The 15055-nt window shown below is 43.5% G+C and overlaps 1 protein-coding gene and 1 long non-coding RNA gene across 9 annotated transcripts in view; one reads left to right on the forward strand and one right to left on the reverse strand.

Moving 5' to 3' along the window:
* Nucleotides 1-1831, reverse strand: part of MAP3K7 (mitogen-activated protein kinase kinase kinase 7) — a 51016-nt gene extending 49185 nt beyond the window's left edge. For 3 of the 8 annotated variants that reach the window (XM_065056520.1, XM_065056518.1, XM_065056521.1), the window contains exon 1: nt 436-529. Coding sequence is in view for 5 of the 8 variants with exons in the window: in XM_065056523.1 (XP_064912595.1) it covers nt 1147-1236 (90 nt within the window). In the remaining 3 variants the exon portion in view is untranslated. Of the gene's footprint in view, nt 1-435; nt 530-1146 lie in introns of those variants that run through there. The other 5 variants (XM_065056515.1, XM_065056514.1, XM_065056517.1 and 2 more) reach the window with 3 other exon arrangements.
* The window catches only part of LOC135579009 (uncharacterized), a 122108-nt gene continuing 107845 nt past the window's right edge, over nt 793-15055 (forward strand). Inside the window, exon 1 of the long non-coding RNA XR_010471240.1 lies at nt 793-927. This is a non-coding gene — a long non-coding RNA (uncharacterized LOC135579009). The remainder of the gene's footprint in view (nt 928-15055) is intronic.

Below are 15055 nucleotides of genomic sequence, written 5' to 3' on the forward strand. Positions count from 1 at the left end.
ACGTGAACTTTTTAAGAAAAAGAAGGTATTACTGGAGAATGTTGAGCTATGAATAAAAACACAAAGATTGTTTCAGGAGTCTCTAGGTCCAGACTCTACAAGCTGGCCTCATTAAATTCCGTATGGACCTGCGTGAAGCAACTTCATTCTTGTAGAGACCTTAGCAAGGGAGGAAGGAAAAAAAAAAATCCAACAGCAGCAATATTTTTGTCTGATTCTGAGAGTTAAACAACATTGTGTTATCCACATACTACTAAGCCCTTTAGTAAAGCATATAAATTATCCTAGATCACACCTATCCTACTTTCACAGGAAATCCAGACAGATGAAAAGTACATATGAAATTCTGTACTTTATCCATCTCATTTCAGCCTCAAAGAATTTAAGCCAATAATTTGACTATTAAACTTCTACAGAAAAATTAGAAATACTTACTTTCGGCTATGTTATACGATAACTAAATGTCACTTCCTGGATAACACAAGTCACAAATGAAATGTTACAGACCCATGAGAGCAACATCACTAGCCTGTGTTAAGAAAAAATAATAATAACAGATATGTACACCCTTACAGATGACAGAGCTTGAAATTTAGCATACAATTAACACCGGTATGATGATTATATACACAATGGTTCAGTTAGGTGGCAGAAGGAGAACAGGGCATACAGAAATAGAGATCTGAAAGAAACATCAGAATTAACACTTCCCTCTTGTGACAAAATTTGACAACTGTATTTGCCACCCATAATAAAGTGGGTGGCAAAACTTTAAGTTTTAAGTCCTGAATAAGTCTATACCGCTCCACAGTGGAGCACTTAGTGCCAGGTTTGGTGTAAGCGAGCTGGAACCTCCGCTCCCAGCCACACTGCCTTTGTTCTCCAGTGCCAACCGCCGCAGCATCCAGAGAAGAAGGGAACCCCCGGGTAGGTACGGGGGCGCCCCGGCAGCCGCAAGCACCCGGGAAGCCCCCAGGGCCCCTCCGCCCGCGGGGACGGCGCCGGAGAGGGCAACCCCGGGAGCCGTCGGGGGCAGCGCCGCGGCAGGCGCCACGGCGGGGGCCAGGCTGGCCCCTCCGGCCCGCCAGCAGGCCGCGCCCGGGGGGGTGCGGGGGGAGGCCGCCCGGCGGCGGGGCCCTCACTCACCTCTTCCACCTCGATCTCTTTGTAGTCGATTTCTTCGAAGTTGAGGACCGGGGGGGTTTCAATCATTTCAGCGGAGGCGGCAGCGGACATCCCTCCTCTTTCACCTGGGGGAGTAGAGGCCAGGGCAGGCCGGCAGCGGAGGGCTCGGCGCCGGGCAGCCGAGGGCCTGGGCCGCGGCCGGGGCTACGCGGGGCGAGGCGGCGGCTCCCGCCCTCCTCGCGGGCGCAGGTCGGGGAGGGCCTGGCCGAGGCGCCGCCTGGGCCTCCGCGCGGGGCGAGGCCGCATCCGCGGCGGCCGCGGGCCTCAGTGGCGACGGGCGGAGGCCCCGCCGGCGGCAGCGCCGCCGCTCCGCATCCCGCGCCTGCCCGCACCCCCGCGGAGCGCCGCGCTGACTGCCCTAGGCCGCGGCCTCTGCGGAGCCCGGGAACCTCCTCGGCCGCGCGTCCCCCGTGGAAGGAAGGGGGCACCCCCGGGGCCTAAACTGGCCGCCTCCGGCAGCACCAGCGGGGCAGGGGGCCGCGGCGAGGGTGGGGGAGCCGCTCAGAGCCGCGCCGCGGCCGCCGCCGCTGACATCAGAGCCGCTTCCTGCTGCCCCGGCCGGGCAGGCGGAGGAGGGAGCGCCGACGGAGGGGGCGGGAAGGGGAAACGCGCCGGCAGCGGCTCCACCTCAGGCGGCCGCGGCGGGGCCACGGCCCCTGCCACGCCACGCCCACCGCCGCCCCGCCCCGTCGCCCGCCTCCGCCAGGGGGAGCAGCCGCGGCCTTGGCCGGCAGGAGCGGGCTGGGCGGTGGTGGCTGCCGGGGCAGCGCTGCGGTGGCCGGCAGCGCTGGCTGCTCCTGGGCGGGAAGGACGTCGCTGTCTTGGCGGCAAGTCTTTGCCAGAGCCGGAGGGCCAGAGGCAGGGGGGCCTCCCGGGACCGCAGACAGCTGCCCGGTCCCGCGTACCCCAGGGCCTCGGCTGTTCCCCGGGGCCGCACGCTGTCTCTGCTCTGTAGGAGGCCGGCGGGACAGAGGGCCCCGGCCGGGCTGAGGCAGCCGCCCGCCGCGCGTTACCGCCGTGCGAGTGCGGGCCAGCGCGCCTCGAGTGCTGAATGTACCTTTTCCTTATATATGTGTGTATATATATATATGTATGTATGTATTTCCTAAGGGGAAGGGGTATCTGTGGGGGGACCATGCCTCTGAGGACGCGTTCGCTCTGAAGGCAGAAGTGCAGCGTTGCATGGCTTGTGCTGTTTAGTGGCGTTTTCTCAAGGGGAAGCATGTGTGTAGGAGGGTAGCTGGGGAGCGGAGAGTAATTAAGTGAATGATGTAAACACATAGCAGTAAAGGGATAGGACTCTGGAATGAACGTAGACCTTAACTGCTCCCTCTCCAGTCCCCAGCTCATGGGAATCTCATCCCACTCTTCCAGCAGCTGATGGCTGCTTCCACATGTGGCTGAAACAACACATCAGTGTTTTGGTGGTAAATCTCCCTGGCAGAGTCTTCAGGGTGACCCGCGGTATGAAATCCATGCTGGGATGAGTGGGTGTAGCTGCTGTGTTTCACTGAGACAGCTGTGCTTCATTTCGATATGTTTAGCCTCGATGCTATATATAAAAAGTTATGTTATTGTACAATACTATTAATAGTATGTAATTTTAGTAGATCTAGTAAGCTTTCCTCGATCTTCTTCTGCTAAAATGCTAATGAATTGCTGTGCTTCACAGTGAATTCTCTTAAATAAGAGCTGGTTTACAGAGCTAGGCTGCAAAAGCTGTTTAAGCAATTTACTAGGAAAGCGAAGATCAGGGATGAAGATGGGCAGTGACCTGCTTCAGCTGTTGTTAGAAAACTAAAATGAGAGCACCTATGCAACAGCTACTGCACCACGTGACAGACTGTCATTTGGGTTGTTTACTCTGCTCTTGCCTTTCTCTAGACAGTCAGATTTAGTAATTTGTCCAGGGTTTCCAGATTTGTAGCAATCCAGAAATCCCAGACAAGCAGTCATGGTGACTGTACTGGTTGACTGTGTTGCATGTGAGATGAAACAAGCCTCCAGAACAGGTCGGGTCAGTGTGACTATGTCATTCAAGCGATTTCTGTGTTCATGGGGAACAGACTCATATCCTGAATGTGTTGAGTTGATGTTGCTTTTGATTTTCTGATATGATTTGGTCTTGAAAGTTATAAGGAGGCTTCTGCTAGACATGGGAAGGTTCCAGGTACTGCAAAATCTGACTAATATTTACTTCATCCAGCAATGGGATTTTTCAGAGCCCTAAGTTTCTCAGGGGTTATATATATGTTTTGGTGTTCATGTTGACCCTGGTGGTCTCCAGATACATAGTCACTGGATGATTTGTTCTAGCACCCACTTGTTCTTAGAGGTGTATTTGAGTTTTGTTTTCATCAAAGCCACTGTTAGTGCACATCTTCATCATACTGTGACATGGAGTCAGAAATTTTGTACCTGGACCTGACAACTCCTTAAAGGAAAGTGTATCACACTTGTATAAACAGCTACCACTGTCTCAACTGCTGAGTGTGCCATATGTTAGTTTTTGGAAGATGAAGAATATGTATTTCTGAGTTATTGAGAAACTGCAGATCATATCAAAACCAGACTCCTCAGGTAAATTCATAGTGCTAGATAAATTATTTCAGTTCTCTAAACTCTTTTTAAGACTGGGATTCAAGGCAGCCAATACATGAAGTCAACTGAAGCTGAGAATCAGGCGTTAATGAACAAAATAGATGTTTCAAAATCTGTTACTGCTGGTCCTGATACCTAGTTGCAATTTCAAGTGTGATGTCAGGCAGAATTCTGAACTTTAAACTTCTTAATTTTTTTGGACACGCTTATTATACATTGGGGAAGGTGAACTACGTCAGTGCTTCTTGGAAAGATGGCCAGATGGGTGGTGGTACTTCAGGTGGCAGTTGGTGATCTCTAGTAGAAGTAACTGCATATTTGTCTTTTTGTTGTGTTTCACAGACCTCTCTTGAGGATATATACTAGGCAAGTGGTAGTTGCAGGTTTTTTTGTTTTAGTGGTGAGATTTTTCTGTTACCATTATTTTTTTGTTGATGAGAATTAAGAGTGCAGAAGAGAGCATTCCAATTATAGTTGCTTGTAAGGTTCATTTCCTTTCAGAAATTGATGTAGAAATACGTATTTCAAAAATAATGAGCTCTCTCTTTATGAAGACAGAGTCATCATCATTATCAAAATGTCACTGTTGTGAAGATCAGGTGGAGTTTTAAGGATGTGCTAATTTTGATGTTACTTCTTTTTGTTTTCTGACTGACACAGTCTTAATTAGCTCTGTTGGGGACTGGGTATAACTTGTACACCCCCAAAATAGAGTATTTGTGTATTTATTCAAGAAACATATTTGAAGGGTGAAGGAAAAGAAAAGCTACATCCACCACAGGATGTGTTTATCTTGGAGAAAAGCTGCTCTTGTGTTTAAAAGAAAAACCTGGAACCTGGGGAGCCCATGCTTTGGATCTCAATCACCTGTCTCTAGCTTGGGAAAGAGGTTACGCTGCTGGATAGGTGACCATGTAGAAATTGTTGGAAGTCTCAGGATACCATGGTCAGAGTGCGCACAAAAGCTTAAACCTGAGATAACTGCTGTGGAGCTGTTTGTAGCTCCTGTCATAGAGCAGGTTCAGATTGACTTTATTTTTTTCTTGTTGACTGTTGTTTTGTAAATACGAAGTTATGTCATTTCAGTTCATAGGAACCCTGTGTGTTTAAAGACCTTGACACCAGCTGTAGAACTGATTGTGAGTCATCAGCCTCATCTCACCTGTGTCAGAAAGTGTCTGGATGCACAGTATTCATAGGAAACCTGAAGGAATTCAAAGGAGAGAAATTGGCCTGGATGACTGACAGGAGCTGGTGGATGACCTGTCTTGTGCTTTTCCTTGCAAGTGCGAGGCTAGAGCAGGTCCCTGGTGATCAGTAGTGTTGGACACACCATGAAACGCATTCAGATGCCAGCCGGGAGGGACTACAGAGAAGCCCATGTCTTATTCCAGCACAGGTACAAGGAAGAGATCTGAGGACAAATCACCATGATTATACTGAAAGATTTTTGTTGCTCAGCATGGCAGAGTTGTTGCCTAATCCACTCTTCTCATGTAGCTCCTTTGGCACTAGTGTGAAGGTTTCCCAAGAGCAGGTTGCAACATTTTGTGTGTCAGATTTCACTATGAATCTCAATGATTTCACCAATTCTGTCTTGCATTAGTGTTCTGCAAACTCTTGCAAAGCAGCACAAGGGTGTCTTCTGTCAAGTACACTGAGATAGCAGCCCCAATGCACTTCACGTTTTGTTATTACTTTTGTCCTTTCTGGGAAGGCTTCCCCACATTATGTAAAGTCTTCTAAAAAGCTATTAATTCCTTCAGTTGTGCTGTCCCTTATCATTTGTAGTAAAATGCATATATTAAAAAGAAAAAGCCTTGCAAAATAAATGTGTGAGCTGCTTTTCTAAATACCAAACACAACTGTATGCGCAAGGAACTGTATTAACTTCGGTAAAAGGAAAAAGAAGTTCTCTTGTGTGAATGTTGCAGGAACTCACATGGTCACTATTGCTTCTGAACCTTATTTTGCCTCCTAATCTGAGGCACATTAGATCTCAAAGTTTTCCACTAAGAGAGCTTCGAAAGAGGTGTAATGCAGCCACTGTCCAGGAAGGGCAAAGTAAAGGTGAGAGGTTATCTAGATGCAGTTGTGAAACCAAACTGATGCGTTTCCCCTGTTGCAGCTATCAGCAGCTGGGGTTGGCTGACCAAGTGGCTAGTGGGAAAAAAGATACTAAAAAATTTAGCACATGGAGAAGAAGGACAGACAGGTGGCAATGGAATGGCTAATCTGTGACTGAGGGGTCCGAAAGACATGGTACATAAAATTTCTGATAGAAGATGTGTTACAGAAAGGCAGAAATGTTACCAGGTAACTATAAAAGTGGCAAAGGTATTTTAGAAAGGTGCAAAAAGGGATCCAGGCATTTAATATGTGTTGGTCTGCTCTCAGTAGGCTTTAAAATAAAATGTGAAGGAGAAAATAATAAAGAACATGGAGGTAAATGGAATGAAATGTCACATCTTTTTAATCAAAGGTAGATTATCTCAGATTAACAAAAGATCATTTTTTATAAATTCTGTGGTATTTTTAGGCAAAAGGAATGGGTAGAACTATCTTGATTGTATTTGATATATTGCCTTGTGGGAAATTAGTAATTAAGCTGGACATGATAAGAATCATTAAAAGAACTGAAAAGTGTGTAAGGAGGGTAGGGGAGTAGTCAGAAGACAATGAGGACTATCAAAAAGGAAGCACTGGAATGAAGCTACTAATAGATTTTCTTTTTTTTATAAGATTCAATTTTGAGAGCAACCTGGTTAATAATTTCTCTAATGATGTTGATAAGAGAATTAGGAGACTGACAAGCATTCTGGTGACACAAGTTTAGACAGCATAGTTAATGGAGAGGAGGATAAGAATATCGAATGGGAAAAATTAGATGACTCCAAGGACAAGAGAAATGAAGTGACTAATATTAAAAATATTAGAGTGCAAGTTCATGAATTAATTTGAGAACTCATAATATCTTGTTGTCCTATAGTAGACTTACTGGGAAGAGATGAAGAAGAATGTTGCGTGTTTTAACTGGTTTTAGGAGGACTATGCATCTTGTAGATAATGTGCCTAGAAAAAAGTGCAAGCTTATATATTCTCTATGATATATCCAGTAAAGCTATACAAGGTTATGCAGACCTCATCTGAACAACTCTACAGTGTTGGCTATCTGCTTTCCAAGAAAAAAATTAGTTGAGACCTAACTAGTTGCAGAGAAAAGCTACAAAGATGGTGAAGATAAGAGGGGTCTTACCACAGAAGGGAAAATAAAACAACTTGGCATGTTTAATCCTGCAAAACAGAGAGGATATATGTTGCCTTATTTAAAAGAGATCGGAAAGATAAAGATATTGGGGAAGTAAACAGTACTGATGGAAAAGTGATGTTCATGCCAAAGTAAACTTATTTTGGCAGAAGAATCCTGTTATGGATGCAGATCGGAAATGTGAAAAAGGTTTCTTGCTGTCAGGGCAAAAGTCACTTCACTGCATGGTGCCTGATGAATGAAATCATCTATGTGTCGTAACTATGTGTGAGAGCAGAGTGCTATATTCATTGCCTAAGAAGGTCTCTTCCAATCATATTGGCCAAACAAGTGCTATTAAAAGTGTAAATAATGTAATGAATTCTTATCATGGTATTTCTTTAGCTGAGTATACATGGAAATGAACTGGTACGTTCTTAAGATGAAATAGAAATTATAGAAGTTTGTAAGGCCTTGTTCTGAAGTATGACATGAAGTTCGGAGGGATGGGGAATTTTTATTTATTTCTTGGAGAAAGAATATCAGTCTCTTTTTCATCTTTTAGAGCTTCATACTCATCAATCAGAGTAAGTGGAAGGAATTCTTGCAGGTATGATTTTTAAGCAATATTAGAAAAGGGAGATGATTGCCTTGTGTTTTACACAAGACACACAAGTGGATGGAGTACCACAAAGCACTGGAGCACTGTGCCGGAGGTAGGAGGGGAGGCTGCTCATCACATAATAAGGTTAAAGACTAATGTAGCCTCAGTGCATGGACACTGAGGCTTCTGTGGGTAAGGAATTTGTCTTCAAAATCTTTCCATTCTAGAAGATCTAGTCTTCTCTTTAAATGAGAAACAGGAATAGATGCTCTGTGTACTTACTTTCTGGTTTCATACCAGCTAGAACTGACAGAAACAAGGAACTTGTAGAGCTCTAAGTCAAATGGAGGACCTGCCCTATGGGGAGAGTCTGAAGCAGATAGGTCTTTTCTCCCTGGAGAAGTGAGTGCTCAGGAGAGGACCTCATCACAGTATTCCGGTGCTTAAAGGGTAGCTACAAAGAGGATGGAGTCTCTCTCTTCATAAAGAGCCACGTGTAGACGGCAATGGGTACAAGTTTTACCAGGAGAGGTTTCATATTGATACAAGAAAGAATTTTTTTACAGTGAAAACAATAATTGACTGGAACAACCTCCCCAGGGGCATGGTAGAGTCCCCATCACTGGAGGTTTTCAAGACTTAACTGAACAGAGTGCTAGATAGTCTCATTTAGCTTCCCTTTCCCACACAAGGTTGGACCAGATGACCTTTTGAGGTCCCTTCCAACATGAGCTGTTCTATATTTTTAGGCAAGATGCTAGCAGGCTAGAAACATCTGGGCGGAAGACAACCTGATTCCTGTGCAGTTCACAAGAGCTGATGGCATCAGTGCCAATCGCAGGCCTGCAGCTCTGGCCTGGTTCTGTGTGCAGGGGTTCGTTCTGTGTGGCTCTACTTTCTGGGCGCTTGTGGATGCATGTTTGGCAAATAGCCTATGTATGCACATGGACGACCCAAAGATGCCACCAAATAGTCATATTTTTACCTGCAATTTGATTCACATGTTATATAACCAGTATGCTGAAAGTCAATGTTTTGTAATGTACAATAAAAATCACAAAGATCTGGCTCTTTTTAAGGAGATACTTTTTAATGTGCTTTACCATGTGTCACTAGGATGGTACATCTTTCTAGAAGGTATCTTGAAAAATAATCAGTTAAAACCATCTGTAATCGAGATAACATGTTCTCACCAGTGGAATAATAAAGGAAATATAATCACAGAAGAAGGAACTAAGTGGTTTGTGTCATTGTATCACTTGTTTGGTAATGAAATATGGATGTTGTCTTCTGATTTACTGGGAGCACAAGACACATAATGCTCCCAATTAAATGAGAACAAAAGTCAAAGTAAAACTGAAAGTGGCAAATCATCAGAAATTTTCCTGTCCTTTCTAGAAACTTCCAGATATGTGGAACTTAACCACTGTCAGTAACTGAGTGGTTCCTCAGGTGATTACTGTAGCCATTCCTTCAACAGCCAGATCTATGTAATACAAGTGCTGAGCCAATTAGCTTGCTAAGGCCTATTTTTTTTGGCATAACCTAAACAAGTTCTAGTATCTAAGCATATAATTCTTCAGTGAGCACAAATATATCTATCTCTTGGTATCAGATCAGTAGGTTAGATGTTAATAATGCTTGAGAGAATTTCTTCTCAGTGAAGGTCAAGCTGTTGAATGTAAAATAATTATTCTTTTTTATGCCTAGTACTTCATGAATGTACTCCCTACAACAAAGCTCAATTTCTTTAAAATTTGAGATAATTTTAACCTACAGATGCCACCTTCTAGTAGAGAATCCAGCTCCAAAGACACTGAGTGTTTTACATGGGAGGTGCTCACAGTCATTCCCCTTATGCTCTTCCACCCCATGGGATCCACTGTTTACTGGAGCAAGGGAAGGAACCTAAAGAACTCATTGTTATAATATTAGATAAGAAGGACTCATAACAGCGATCCTTGCTTCTCTTCTGTCTCCTGTTGTTCAATCCAGCACAGAATTTGGTTTGATTTTCTTGCAAAAGCCTGAAACCAGAACATTAAAGAGGAGCAATTAAAAAGCAGAAAATAACACAGCATGCAAATGTTTCAGATCAGTGGCTAATTTGTCAAGTTTTGAAGCCTGTACTGTGTTGTGTGTCAGAGGAGTAGATGTGCTGTGGTTGCATGGGGCTCTGCAGCCAGTCTACTCTTGCATCTAGGGAGAGTCTGCACTGAAATGCAAAGAGATAACCGCTGCCCACACCGTTTCCTTCTGGGGTCTGGTAGATTGGATTCTCAAAGGCATTTCATTTTCTAATTTGTTTACCTTCACGAGACCTGGAGCTTGTGCCCTCTTAGGAATCTGAATCTGTGCCAGTTGGCCCCTACACGTGAAGAAGAAGGAATGCAAACTTTTGCAAAAAAAATTTAACATGTAGATCTCATGACTGTGGAGAGAAACTCCAAGCCTATCTGGTGTCTAGGTTTACAGCCATCCTGAAACAGTAAGTTCAAGACTTGCATATTTTTTTCTCTGAGATTCACTTGACTTCAAAGATTCCGGGGCATATACAGCTAGTGGCACAGCAGGCACGCCAAGGTAAGTGTGCCTTATGATGGCAGCACCCATAGCTCTGCATTTTCTAGAACACCTACTCCTGTACTGCGTGACAGATCCACCCTGGTGGAGGCTGGGGATGTGGAGACTGAACTTGGAGGATTTTGGGGAGGCCATGACTTTGAGGTATTGTTTTGGGGAGGTGGAGAGCAGAAGGCGAGGGAGCCACACAGGAGGCTTTCTGCCAGCTGAAATGCATATTTGGAGAAGAGAGGTACTGGGGGCCAGAGCTGCAGTCCTGTGTTGGAAGGGGAGCACAGAGGGAAGGTGCAACCACAGAGCATGGGATCCTAAAAGAGCAGGTGAGCGCAGAGCCATTGCTCCTGTGTGTGAACACTCCTTGGCAATTGGGCTGCAGTTGCTGCTGATGATGATTAAGGACACACTCACTGCCACTGCTAATGATGGGACCTGAGCTGACCAGTATCCTTCCTCTGAAGCTTGTGGCATAATGTGTACATCATAGTTCAGATCACATTATCCAAATTGTATACTGTGCAACTTGGAGTGTTATCAGGATGCAAAAGCAGGGAGAAAGTCTAATCTGTTGTACATTAGGTTTTGGATTAATCTCAGCAGAATGTGATCACCTGAAAGTGATCTGGTTTTCAAGGGCTTCTTTGGTCAATAAGAAGAGACAGGCATCTTCAGAAGGTATTTCTTACCATCTGTTGTGGACATGTATGTTAGGACAGGTATGTTTGGAGATGTCTCTTTCTCTGCTGACTGTAGATGCAGCCTGTGTGACAAACTTTGATTAGACACCTAGGGCTTGTTTCAGCTTTCCGCTCCTAGCCATCTAGTGACTTTGGAGGGCCCCAAAGACTTCTGAGACCTCCTCTTGAGGCTGGTAAATATGATATAGGCCACCAGCTGAAGGCCTGAGGTGTATATCTTGGGGAATCTGAGATGACACTAGATAGGTATGTGTGCACAACTGGACTGATTGCCTAATTTTTTGTTACTTAAAGTGAGATGAGAGGAATCCCACCATCAGGATCTGACCTTCACCCAGCTAAAGCCACTGTCAGTCTCAGTAGAATATAGCTGCAGGTGGATCAGCCCCCAAACTCTAGATGTCTAAATTCACAGCCTAGCTTTGTGCAAAGAATAAACCTGAATATAGTTTTATTCTGGTTCTGATGGGTTTGATCCTGCACTGTTTCCATGAATGGTTTTCCACAGCATGAAGGCAATCAGGTTTAAACTTTATTTTTATATTGGAAAAAAAAAAAATTAAAAAAAACCACCATGAGATCCCTCAAAAGAATACTCACACTTTCCCCAAGACAACATTATATTAAAGATTGTTATACATGCTTTGGCACAGTTTATCCTAATTTGTCCTGATTATTGCTCTCCAGCAAAGAATACCCCAAAATGAAATGTTAGGAAGAGCTGATGTTAAGAGTGCTTCCCATTGGTAAAATGCAGAGGGAAGCTTGCCTTTTGGTTTGGCCAACAAATGACTTAGGAAAGAAAGAACTAGTTTATCTGCTTTATTAGGGGCATTAAACTCAGAGATGCTTCTAAGCAGTTATATTTGAAAGTGTGAAAATTACATTTAATAGACTTCTTAAAATATGACGACCGGGCGACTGTTTCTTCTGACAGCTAGCAATTACTTAATCATACACATTTCTTTCATGATGTGAAAGAAATGGAGAAAAGCAGGTGATAGTTCCCTTTGGGCATCTGGGGATTTGATAACCTTATTTCTTCAAATGTACTCAGGAATATTACTGTCTCTAATCTCTACATCAGTTACAGAAGAGCAATAAAAAAAGTAATTTCAAAGATCCTGGCATTAGTTTGTTTATGTCATAGCCTTTAACTTTATGAAGCGTTTTGTGGGGGTGGAATTTGACATGCCTGCTGCAATTGTTCTCTTGATTCAGTGTAGCTAGAGAAATAAATTTGCAGCAAATGGGAGTCAAGAAAGGCATGCAAGCAAATGTAAAATGAGACATTTTTCTTCCAGGAAGTTTTTACATTAGGCTTCTGAAAGATTTTGACTGGAACATGGATTCTTCAAAAAAGTAATTTGACACTGGGAGAAATCATGCATCGCATACATTGCTGGTGCCTGAGTCTGTTTCATTTGTCTTAGAATTTTATGTGTATATGATGGTGTTTCCTGAAACTGTGCATTGGAAGTCAATACTGAAACTATTGTTATCTCCCCACAAGGTGGTACTGTGGTACTGACTATAGAACTCTTGCTTTGACTATAGCTGATTTATTTCTGTAACCCTTCTGCAGATGTTTTAAAGACAGATTTTTGTCAGTTTCAGTGTTAGAATCAAATTTCTTAGCAGAATGTTCTTAAGACTTTTTTGGTATGCTTTCTTTTCCTAACTTTTTGTCTCATTAAAAATGGATTTCATTGCAAATTGTGATTGTCAGAACAACTCCATTATTGCTGTTTGGACTTTTTCTCCTTTTATTGCATTTTTTAAATCTAATCAGTCTATTTCAGACTCCCTTGTTTTTCAAACTCAAACAATAGCTCTTGTAAGTTTATTCAGAAATTATTTTTTTCCTTTAGTTACATGAATTTAAAGAGGCACCTACAATTAATTACAAAAATGAAAATAAATTAAAAACATTAAAAACTCAGGAGAATGCAGTTTTCCCCCTGAAACCAGACCTAATCACTATCAAGCACAAAACTAAAACATAACTGCTCAAATCAACCTCTGTGGAAGTACATGGGGTTAGTCCAGTTGCTTGTGGAGGTCTGTAAGATCTATTGTGAGCAGCTCCGTGTATTTGTGCACCCACTATTGCATTTGAGCACTTGCATAACTTCCATGATTTTGTCTCTACTGCTACACTACTGTAGTTTATAGCTTACGTTAGAAAGTGGACTAAGGCAAGGGTAGAGGCCTGGGCACTAGTCGAGTGGTTTGCATACTGTTAAAAGGTGAGGGTAGTCCTTGGCAGGGCTTTGGCCCAGGACACCAAGTACTCCCCTAGACAGAGATTATCTGGGTCTAACCATAGCCTGTGCTTTATGGGGAAGAAAGTTAAGCTATATTGATATGTCCTGTGCAGTGATTATTTGTCTCAAGACCAGAGGACAGGCCCTGGTCCACTTTATTAACCATTATCAATGTAGCCCGTAGAACCCACTGAGTCGTGCTTGTGCTCAAAGCTGAGCGTGTACTTACGTAGGTTTGGGGCTGCTCAGTTCCTGAAATGTGAGCTCCTATTTTTATGATCTAGCTTTTACATGTTATTTTTCTGTGTGTGGTCTGTTTTTATCCACCTCACATACATGGATGCACCATAGATACCTTGAAAAAGCAGTTACTCCATGGATGCTGGTTGTATGAGATATTAGAAAACAGTGATGTATGCCTTATTTAGTGATATTTAATAGCTTTTAAAAAAATAAGTTATTTAGTTTTCTATAGGGTCTTTGTATATTCTTCGTGAGCGGAAGAAATATATTTGAGAGCTGACCATGGCTAATATCTTTCAAACCTTGCTTTCAAATAGCATCCCACTCTGGGTTCTTGGCAGCCCAGGCACTACAACATGCTTCAGGCAAGTGACAGCACCCTCAGACAGGTCCCAAGTTAAGGGGGTGCATCCATGTGGCACCATAAAATACTTTATGAATTCAGAGTGAATGTCTTGTGTCCACAAGCAGCCTAGCACACCTTGTTTGCCAAGGTCCACGGCCCGCCCTTCATGGCCTGTAGGTCAGAGGACAGAGCTGGTCCTGCTGGGGTGAAAACGGGACAGAAGACACTCTTTTTAGGAATGTGTGACTTCCCAACACTGATTCAAGGAAGTGGGAGGCATGGGAACAGCAGATGGGGGTTAAAAGAGGAGCTGAAGGGCCACTAGTCCCCTGGCAAGTAATGCTTGCAAAGCTGATCAGTAGGGTCTGTTGTCAATATTGTGATTGTATTATTATGCTGGAGGTAACATGAGAACAGGATAGGAAGGGCTACGTGGGATACTTCTACTCAGACACTCTGTACACTCTGCAAATGGGAACCCTTTCTTTAGGCATCAGATCTCAAGCAGAAAATTTCTCTATGATTGTATTTTCTTAAGCATAAAGTCTGTTAAATGCCTGTACACCCTACCTGGAAAATGACTGAACAGAATGATGCATCTTCACCTTTAGGCTCCCCTTTTGGACAATCTCCATCTGTTATTGTTGATAAAGGCTTCTTTTTTCCTACTGGTTTCCCCCATTAAAAGGAGTCCCCTGAATCCTGGGACTTTCCTGCAAATGTGCGTGCTAAAAATCACATTTTCTGTGGGTTTAGATTTCCAGTTTTTCTTGATTGAGATAATTAAGAATATTGATTCTACATGAGATAAAAATTTATGCAATACCCTGGAACAGTGTTCTGGACCTAGAGACATTGTCTCAAATGTGTTTGATATCTAGCAAAGAAGAATAAGCATGTGTCCTAGACAGGCTCTTGAGACTGTAGGATGGGAGAAATTAACTTAAAGGAATAGCACTGAAGTGGTCTGCCAGTAGTACATACATAGGATTGCTGGTAGGGATGTTTAGTAACATGGGTATGGTTCTGGTTTCTCGGACTTAGAGTTCATAAAAAATGGGTGGAAAGAGATTAAATGCTTCTCTGACATCATTTTTCCATGTCAGAATTTGCTGTCAGTGCCACAAGTCATCTTTGCAGGGAGAAAAATGAGCTACATAGCTACAAGCAGGAAAGGGAGGTGTGCATATCCCCTATAAACTGGGAATCTTGTTTCCCATGACACTGGATCCCGATAACAGTATTTCTTTGTTATAAAAATGCACTGCAGACATTGAATTGAAG

Source organism: Columba livia, chromosome 3, assembly GCF_036013475.1.
Source record: "Columba livia isolate bColLiv1 breed racing homer chromosome 3, bColLiv1.pat.W.v2, whole genome shotgun sequence".
NCBI lineage: Eukaryota > Metazoa > Chordata > Aves > Columbiformes > Columbidae > Columba > Columba livia.